A 9246-nucleotide genomic window follows, 5' to 3' on the forward strand; every position below is an offset into this window, starting at 1 on the left:
AAACAGGCAAGGCCTCTGCCCTCGTGGTTTGTGTTCCAGCTAGTAAAGCCAGGCAAGATATGGTAGGGAAGATGATAGTTGCTGTGGACAAAAACTAACCAGGGTAACCAGCCTCATGCCTAATAATGTAAACAGATTAAAGCAGCAAAATTTCCGGGGACTTCCCTGGTGGTTCAGTGGTTAAGACTCCGTGCTTCCGCTGCAGGGGTCTTGGGTTCAATCCCTGGTCAAGGAACTAAGATCCTGCATGCCATGTGGCATGGTAAAAAGAAAAATAGCAAAGTCTTCAAGAAGGAAATAGAATAGTTCTTGGGGTGACCAATAGTGACCTTGGGGTAGACAAAGATTTTTTTCATAAGACAAAAAGTACCAGGTATAAGAGGAAATATTGGTAAATTGGACTCAGATTAAAACTAAGGCCCCTTTGTCAAAAGACACCATCAAAGGAGTAAGAAGACACACTGTGGGGGACCTCCCTGGTGGTCCAGTGGCTGTGACTCCGTGCTCCCAAGGCAGGGGCCCAGGGTTCAATCCCTGGTCGGGGAACTAGATCCCACACACCACAGCTGAAGATCCTGCATGCCAAGCTAAGACCCAGCAGAGCCAAATACCTTTTTAAAAAAAAGATATGGCATGAACTGGAGCAGGTGTTTACAATAAATGTGCCCTACACAGGATTCCCCAGGAGAAAAAAGTAAGAAAACAAAGACTGCCTGGGAGAGGTCATCACATGACCAGTATACCTGTGATGATGTGCCGGCTTCGCTGCTCATCAGGGAGACATGAATTAAAACCACAGGAAAGTCTATGGCCATCCCACCCTGAGTGCACGTGAGCTCGTCTGATCTCAAAAGCTAAGCAGGAAAAAAAAAAAAAAAAAGCTAAGCAGGGTTGGGCCTGGTTAGTACTTGGATGGGAAAACAACAAGAGATGCCGGTAGATGGCTAACCCGCAGCTGGAGGAGCGAACGTGGGCTCAGTTGCTACCAAAACTGAGCACCCCTGCCTCCAGGACCAGGTCCCCCAGCCCCCAGGTACCTTCCCACATGATGCAGGCCAAGAGCTGGGACACAGTGTCTGTGGCTGCTCACCATTTAATATCTCAGACCATAGCCCGGGTTCCTGTCACCAGCAGGGGGACAAGCGGACTGTGCACATGCCCACCATGCAGCGCGTGGCGCAGCACAAGGGCCATGCAGGGGGTGGCCATGCCTGCAGGCGCAGCCTGTGGGGCCTCATGGCCTGAAGTTCAAGACCAGGCCAGGCTCGGCCAAGTCCTGGAGTCTGGGGAGGCTCACAGGATGAGTAAATGAAGGTCTGTGCCTTTGTCTTTTTTCTTTAATGTTTATTTGCTTATTTGGCTGCACCAGATCTCACTTGTGGCATACAAACTCTTAGTTGCAGTTGTAGCTCCCTGACCAGGGATTGAACCCTGGGTCACCACCCCCACCCCCCCACATTGGGAGCATGGAGTCTTAGCCACTGGATCACCAGGGAAGTCCCCTGCCTTCCTGTCTTCCACCTCAGTCATCCATTTTTATTATGAGGTGTCGTGGAGGTGATGTTTATATTGAGGCAAGGGCGGGAGACAGGGTTCCCTGGGGGAGCAGCTGTTTGGGTGATTCTGAGGCAACTGAGCAGGTAGAGAGAGGCACTGACATCAGAGGTTGTGGGCCGCCCATCCTGGAGAGCCAAGCAGCCCCCAGAGCGCCGTGGATTCTGTTCCCAGCAAGGAGGGACTTGGTGAGCAAACCTGGAAGGCTCGCAGCCTCAGTGCATAGGGGGTGGGGGTGAGGGGCTCTCCAGGGGATTTCTGAAGACAAAAGAGGATCTCTCAGCATTTTGGCAACCAGAGTTTTACAGCAGGAGCTTTCCAAGAGGTCTGCATTGTCAGGATGGTTTTCAGAGTCCCCGTGGCCCTGGCACCCTGCCCCTCCCTTTCACGTGACCAGTCCCCGGCCATCCGTGCTCAGCACAACGCACCAGACAATGGTTTTCAGGCCCAGTGGGCTTTCATTCCTCAGGGAAAAGGTTCCCCCAGAGGTTTGTGAGAGGGTTTTACTATGAAATGTTCTGTGTAGTGGCACTAGAGTCCCCCCTCCTAAGTTCCCTGAAGGGTCCCATGTACCCTGAGGCCAGGTCACCTGTGTGATGCTACAGGCAGGTACATAGCCTTAGCACCACATGCATGCCCGTTAGTGAGCTGCAGAATGAATTTTTAGTGAATTTAAAACTGGCATTTTGTTTTCTTTTTTGTTGTTTTCTTTTTTAATTAACTTATTTGTCTATTCAACTTGGCTGCATTGACTCTGCATTGTGACACACAGGATCTTTAGTTGCGGCATGTGGGGGTCTAGTTGCCTGACCAGGGATTGAACCTGGCCCCCCTGCATTGGGAGATCAGTGTCTTAGCCACTGGACCATCAGGGAAGTCACCAAACTGGCGTTTTTTAAAAAAAAGTGAACTAAAGCCGGAATTACCAGCATCCACCGCTGAGCCAGGCACTTGAGTTACTTCACACCTGCAGGCCCGTGTCCTGCTCAGAAGTGTAGAATGACACCGCAGTTGAGATGATAACGGAGGGCCCTTTGCTCAGAAGGTTCCATGGGGAGGAACAGAGCCTGTGTGGGTCGAGGAGTCGGGGGCGCAGGTCTGGGCTCTGCTGGAATATCATAAACCAGTTTCCCAGAGTGAGCAGGGCTGTCTTGTCTCCCATCACCCCGAGTCCACTTGTCTGAAGTAGAGGCCCCAACGTATGTCATGCCTATTCTCGGTTTTTTTGGAATTTATGTGAACAAATCTCAGTTTTCCTGTGGCCAAACCACCCACCAGCCTGTTCATGAGAGAGGACACCTGTGCCCCTGGGGAGGGGCCCTTGGGCGGGGACAATGGTCTGGAGCTGGCCTCCCCTCCCTGCCCCCAGTCTGTGACATGCCAGCCGCACACAAGGCAGGAAGTGGCTGAGAACTCAGCCCGGAGGAAAGAGGGGGCTGGCCCTTGTTGAGCACCGGTGACCCCACTTCATGCTGGTCAGGGAGGCCAAGACCAGCATGGCTGGTATTCAGGCTGGGCTGGCTGAGCTTCTCACCGGTTTCCTCATTACAGTTAGAATAACAGAGTCCATTGAGAACATGTGTATCGTGTGTCTGGCCCAGAGATGGTAGTTGTCCGAGGCCAGTAATGTGCGAGGCCTGGATCCCAGCCCCTGTGTTTCCTCGAGTGTAAGAGGGGGACCGGGGCAGATGGCAGCAGCCTCGGGGCGGGCAGTCCTGGCCAAGCTGCTCCCTAATGCCGCTGTGAGATGGGGCATCTGGCGACAAAACCTGAGAGGCATTCAGGTCGTCACTGCTGTCTTCCTGGCTGGTAAACCAAAAACAAGATGAGATGTGTTCAGGACATGCAGATAGATGGACAGGCTGCCACCCTGTTCCATGAGAACTGTCCTGAAAAGACCAGGAAGGCAGCAGTGCTGACGGGAGGCCAGAGGTACTCTGCCTCCTGGTACCCCTGAGACCAAATCCACCATCTCAGACCTGCCCTGGAGGAGCCTGAGTTGCGAAGCAGCCAGGAGGAGCCCAGGCAGCAAGGGGGACCTGAATGAACCCACAGCCAGAGCACGTGGGGCCCCGGGTGGAGAGAGTGGGAAAAGAGCGTGACCAGGTCCCCAGCCCCCTGGTTGGCCACGCAGGGCCTCTGCTCCTGACTCTCTGGGGGACAGGATCCCCATTCTGGAGGCTGAAGGGACGCTGGGGGCGGGTGTCTGTCGGTTCACGCCATTCCTCGTCCAGGTCTCCAGGGGGTTGTTGCCTCGGAGCCCAGTACTTGGGTTCCTCATTTCACAGCCACTCACAGCTCACCTTTCCTCTGCTCCCTGGTACAAAACCAGCTCTGCTTAGTGGAAAGAACTAGGAAACAGCTCTAGTCGCCCATTAGGATCTTGTCAGGGGGCGTCTAGACTCCTTGGGTTTTTGCCTGGTTCTGTGAAGTTCACTGCTCATGAGTGCCATCCGGGAGAGGCACAACATGCTTGGAAAACCCATCTCTGAAAACACTGGCACTTAACTCTCCCAACACGAGCAAACTGATTTCTGGGTCATGTGGAAATAAACATTTCTCCCTCTTACAGGTGCCAAGGCTCTTGCTGCATGTGGCACGTGATGCTGTTTGCTCCAGGGCTGGGGTGGGGGGAGGTGGGTGAGTTCAGAGCCTCCATACAGATACAGCAGCAGACCTCTCTGCTTGGCTGCCCCTCGGGAATGTTCCAGAACTCACGAGTCAGCTCACATACAGGAAATGACTCCCGAGTGGACTTTAAAATTTCTCACCGTCTCTGTCCTCCAGCGCCCGGGGCAGTGGGGTGGTTGTTGGGGGGAGGGTGCCGGGCAGAGGTAGGGGCTCCCCGGCAAGCACGGCCTGCGAGTAACGCAGCCACGTCTCTCCTTACAGCAGCAGTGGACGCCAGCTCAGCGAGGTGTTCATCCAGCTGCCGTCCCGCAAGGAGCTGCCTGAGTACTACGAGCTCATCCGCAAGCCTGTGGACTTCAAGAAGATAAAGGTAACCCCGAGCTGAATCGAGTGCTTAGAGCCATGGGACGTGGGAGCAGGGGTTCTTGGTCTTGGGCCTTGGGACCCCCCCACCAGGGGCCCTCGTCATTGGCCACTGGTGGCCTGAGGATGTGGCAAGCGACCCCGTCACCCACAGCTGGACTCCCAAGTCCGCACAGAGCCGGGGAGTTCCACTGTGACCTCGCCTTAGGCGGCTGGGACCCCGGGTGCTAGGGGTCCCTGAGACAAGGCCGCTTCTCCTGCCCACAGGAGCGCATCCGCAACCACAAGTACCGCAGCCTCAACGACCTGGAGAAGGACGTGATGCTGCTGTGTCAGAATGCACAGACCTTCAACCTGGAGGGCTCCCTGGTGAGTGGTCCTGGGCCCCCACTCCCCCACCCCCGTGAATTGACCAGTTCAGAAAAAGGTGCCCTACACCTCGGAGCACATCGCTCATTACAGAAGCCGTATGTGTTCTTTTCTGAAAACATAGCGGAAGATAAAGATGAGCAAAATAGAAGAAATAGACTTGGTCCTGTCTATCCACGGGGCCCTGGGCACACTCTGAACACCCTGGAATCTGTTACGAAGTCATTCAGGGACGCTTTTGAAAGGACATCCAGCTCTGTGCTGTGTCCTGTCCTGTGATGAGATTCGCACACACAGCCTCAACCTGGCAGTTTTCCTCATTGCTGGGATGAATGCCTCCTGGCAAAGAGACTTTAGAGTCATACATGTTGGAGGGAATGCTGGCTTCAGTGAGACTGCGTTTCTGACGCTAAACTGCAGGCCCTCTCAGAGCCTTTAACAGAGTGCTCGCCACGATTCTTCAAGGGGAGGGAGGGGGACTTCCCTGGTGGTCCAGTGGCTAAGAGTCTGTGCTCCCAATGCAGGGAACTCAGGTTCAATCCTTGGTCAGAGAACTAAATCCCACATGCCACAACTGAGAGTTCATGTGCCACGACTAAGACCCAGCGCAGCCAAATAAATAAATACTTAAAAAAAAAGAGGAACACCTGACCTTCTGTCCAGGACCGTTTCATTGAGCTGTCCCTCGTCCGGGACCAGGCGGGTGGGCAGGCAGCCCTCCATCAGGCCCCCAACCTGAGCCCCACGTGTCTCCACCCAGATCTATGAAGACTCCATCGTCTTGCAGTCGGTCTTCACCAGCGTGCGGCAGAAGATCGAGAAGGAGGACGACAGTGAAGGGGAGGAGAGCGAGGAGGAGGAGGAGGGCGAGGAGGAAGGCTCCGAGTCAGAGTGTGAGTCCTGGGGGTGGGGGTGGGAGGTCACATCCACCCCAAGACACCCTGGGGCCCTGCGCTAACGTCTCTTTTCCTTCTGGTCCCCTCCCCAGCTCGCTCAGTCAAAGTGAAGATCAAGCTCGGCCGGAAGGAGAAGGCCCAGGATCGGCTCAAGGGGGGCCGGCGGCGGCCTAGCCGTGGGTCCAGGGCCAAGCCGGTGGTGAGCGACGATGACAGCGAAGAGGAGCAGGAGGAGGTGAGGTCCCCGTGCCCCGGGGTGAGCAGGTCACCAGGCATCCATTCTTGCCAAGTCCTAGACCTGTGGGATGTTTTCAGACCCCCAATCCAAAGATGAGCCTCAGTGTTACAGAACATGGGACTCAAACCCAAGTCCATGCAGCTCTGGAACCAGTGCTCTTGGAGCCACTGGGCGTCTGGGGTTCAGACAGGGCATCCCTCCTCCCCACCTGACCCCCAGAGTTCCCACCGCACAGCCCCCAGGCCAACCGTGTGGGGGCGGGAGGCGGGGAGATTGGAGATGCCCCCAGAGAGACTGTCCCCGCTCCCCCAGTGCTGCGGTATCCTCACCACACTGTGAGCCCCAGGCCTCTACTTATGGCTCTGTCCTGGCCTGTCTCGGAGGGTTTCCGGACAGTGGTAGCGGGTTGAATGAAGCAAACAGAAAGCGAGAGTCCGTTAGACCACAGTCATATAAACAGGGGAGCTGACACCATGAACGGGGCTGTGAGTGGTACCTCAGTGATGGTCCCCCAGGCACATCAGGAAGGAGCCGCGAGAACCGCAGGAGCACTGAGCCTGTACAGTCTCGCGGGCCTGGGGGCAGGAACACACTCGCTTGCTGTGTTTTAATGTTTTGCCCTCTGGCTTCCACCTGGACCCCTGGCCCTTCCCTGCTGCAGGACCTGGGCCGCTTGCCTCACCTATGAGCCTGCCTCCACTTCCACAAAGCAGGGAGGTCAAGTGCATTTCATGGGCCCCAGCTCCCAGCAGAAAGCTTGACAAGCACCATTTCATCATCATCTGTCTTCTTGTAGAGCTATTTGCAGTAACAGCAAAGCCCGGTGCCTCAGAATAATCCTGACCGCTGACGTCCATGGTCTTACAGGGACGTTAGTGACATTCTGAACACGGGGAGCAGTGGCCTTGTTTGTGGCCAGGAGAGTCTGGGCTGTGCAGCTCCCTGTCTGCCCAGTCTGGACCCAGCAGCACCTTCTGTGGGCCTTGCTAAGGTGTTTAAAATGTTTACACAGAAGAGCAGAGATTGTACGTGGTCAGGAATAGCCAAGGTGGTTTTAAAGCCTCAGGTCTCAGGAATTCCCTGGTGATTCAGTGGTTAAGACTCAGCACTTTCACGGCTGAGGGCCCAGGTTTAATACCTGGTCAGGAAACTAAAATACCACAGTCCTTGAGGCTCAGCCACAAAAGCAAACAAACAAAACCCCACAAGTCAGGGGCCCAGGGACAGGCAGACAGCAGTAGGACGGAACCGAGAAGGCCCAACCTGCTTCCCAGGAACCAAGAAGGAGTCAGTGTGAGGGTGCAGGGGCCAATCCTTGGGAGAAAATGACATTTGGATGTGACCTTGGCAGCAGGGACTGAGGGCAAAGGTCACTCCACCCCACCCCCCCCACCTCAGTGTGGACAAGGCAGTTCTGTCTGCACTGGTGATTAAGTATATTTAAAGCAAAGGTCGGGGACTTCCTGATGGTCTAGTGGTTAAAACTCTGCGCTCCCACTGCAGAGGGGCACGAGTTCAATCCCTGGTCGGGGAACTGAGATCCCACATGCTGTCTGGGTGTTCCCAAGGGCCAGACTGACTCACAGTCTCTCCTCCTGTCCCCCTCGCAGGACCGCTCAGGAAGTGGCAGCGAGGAAGACTGAGTCCCGACATTCCAGAGTCTCGACCCCGAGCCCCTCGTTCCAGAGCCGAGACGGTGTTAGCCCTTAGCAGTAACGGGTAGCAGCAGATGTAGTTTCAGACTTGGGATAAAAACTGTATAAACGAAAATCTTCCATATTTATACGGCAGAGAAGATGTAGGACTGTCTGTGTCTGGCCCTGTCCTGGCATCAGTAGCGTTTGTAACAGCATTAACTGTTTAAAACGAGAAAAAAGGAGAAAAAAAAAAGAATTATGAATTGGGGAACACATGACACCTGTTTTTCTTTTCTTTCCCTGGCAGTACTGTTTCGGCCGCAGTTTGGAATCACTGTAGTTTAAAGCTGTGGATGCATGTGTGTAGCCGTCCACTCCTCGTACTGTATTTTATTGGACAGGTCAGACTCGCCGGGGCCGGGGGTCCACAGGCCCGGCGAGGGTATGTCAGTGTCACTGGATGTCAAACAGTAATAAATTAAACCTCCAACAAGTCTTGGCTTCTGCTGGACTCATTCCCGGCTCCTGGCATGGGGCGAATGTCTGCAGCCACCTACCCGAGTGATGCAAGGCCCTGGGGCCTTGGGTGGGGCCTCGCTGTGTCTGCAGTCCTGTCCTCCTGTCACCAGATCCTGGGAGGAGGCCCATTTCCCAGGGGAAGACACTGAGGCCCAAGCAAAGGAAAACCTTGCCTGGATGTCACACCATCTTGACCAGCAGCCTGGGCTCTCTTCGGGTCTCTGACCACTGCCCTTCCCCATCGTTTGTTTAAGCCCACCATGTCATGCAGAGAGCAGACAGAGCAGTCCCTTCCCCCTTGCAGCCACGGTGGGGTCAGGAAGACAGGTGAACAGGCAGGTGCCTCTCGGCAGTCTGAGTCCTGGCGCAGGAGCCCCAGGGCATTGTGGAAACCCAGGTGGTAAGGGAGAGCTTCCAAGGCCAGAACTTACTTTAGGTCCTATTCTGTAGTTTTTGTGTCTGCCTAAGATCTTGTATTCATGAGTCACTGTCATCATATTTGCCTTTAATTCTTCAAACATCATTCACTTTAGTTTTATGAATATGTTTATACTGACTGCTGTGAAGTACAATATCTGGACTCCCTCAGAGAACATTTCTATTGACTTACTTTTTTTTTCCTCAGGGTAAGTCACACTTGGCTGTTTGTTTGCATGTCATGCTGCTTTTGTGTGTGTGTGTGTGTGTGTGTCAAAAACAGGCTTTTTTTTTTGGCCGTGCCATGAGGCCTGTGGTACCCCAGCTCCCTGACCAGGGATTGAACCTACATCCCTGGTAGTAAAAGAGCAGTGATTAAGAATCTGCCTTGCAATGCAGGGGGATGTGGGTTTGATCCCTGGCCAGGGAACTAAGATTCCATATATACCACAGAACAACTAAGCCCACACACCCCAGCGAGAGAATCCAGGTGCCACAACGAAAGATCCACATGCCTCAGTCATGATCCAACACAGCCAAATAAATAAATAAGTGATTTTAAGAAATGGACACTTTTTTAAATAATAGATTCTAGCAACTCTGAATTCCTCTTTCCCCGCAC

General features: G+C 54.2%; 1 protein-coding gene across 10 annotated transcripts in view; it reads left to right on the forward strand.

Annotated features, from left to right (window-relative positions):
• The window catches only part of SMARCA4 (SWI/SNF related, matrix associated, actin dependent regulator of chromatin, subfamily a, member 4), an 89786-nt gene extending 81605 nt beyond the window's left edge, over window positions 1-8181 (forward strand). For 7 of the 10 annotated variants that reach the window (XM_065917799.1, XM_065917794.1, XM_065917803.1 and 4 more), the window contains 5 exons: window positions 4447-4555; window positions 4816-4917; window positions 5678-5810; window positions 5906-6048; window positions 7662-8181. In XM_065917799.1, the coding sequence (XP_065773871.1) occupies window positions 4447-4555; window positions 4816-4917; window positions 5678-5810; window positions 5906-6048; window positions 7662-7694 (520 nt within the window). In that variant the 3' untranslated portion in view covers window positions 7695-8181. The remainder of the gene's footprint in view (window positions 1-4446; window positions 4556-4815; window positions 4918-5677; window positions 5811-5905; window positions 6049-7661) is intronic. The other 3 variants (XM_065917798.1, XM_065917804.1, XM_065917802.1) reach the window with 1 other exon arrangement.
• Window positions 8182-9246: the final 1065 nt, after the last annotated feature.

The sequence above is a fragment of the Muntiacus reevesi genome, chromosome 1, assembly GCF_963930625.1.
Source record: "Muntiacus reevesi chromosome 1, mMunRee1.1, whole genome shotgun sequence".
Taxonomy (NCBI): Eukaryota; Metazoa; Chordata; class Mammalia; order Artiodactyla; family Cervidae; genus Muntiacus; species Muntiacus reevesi.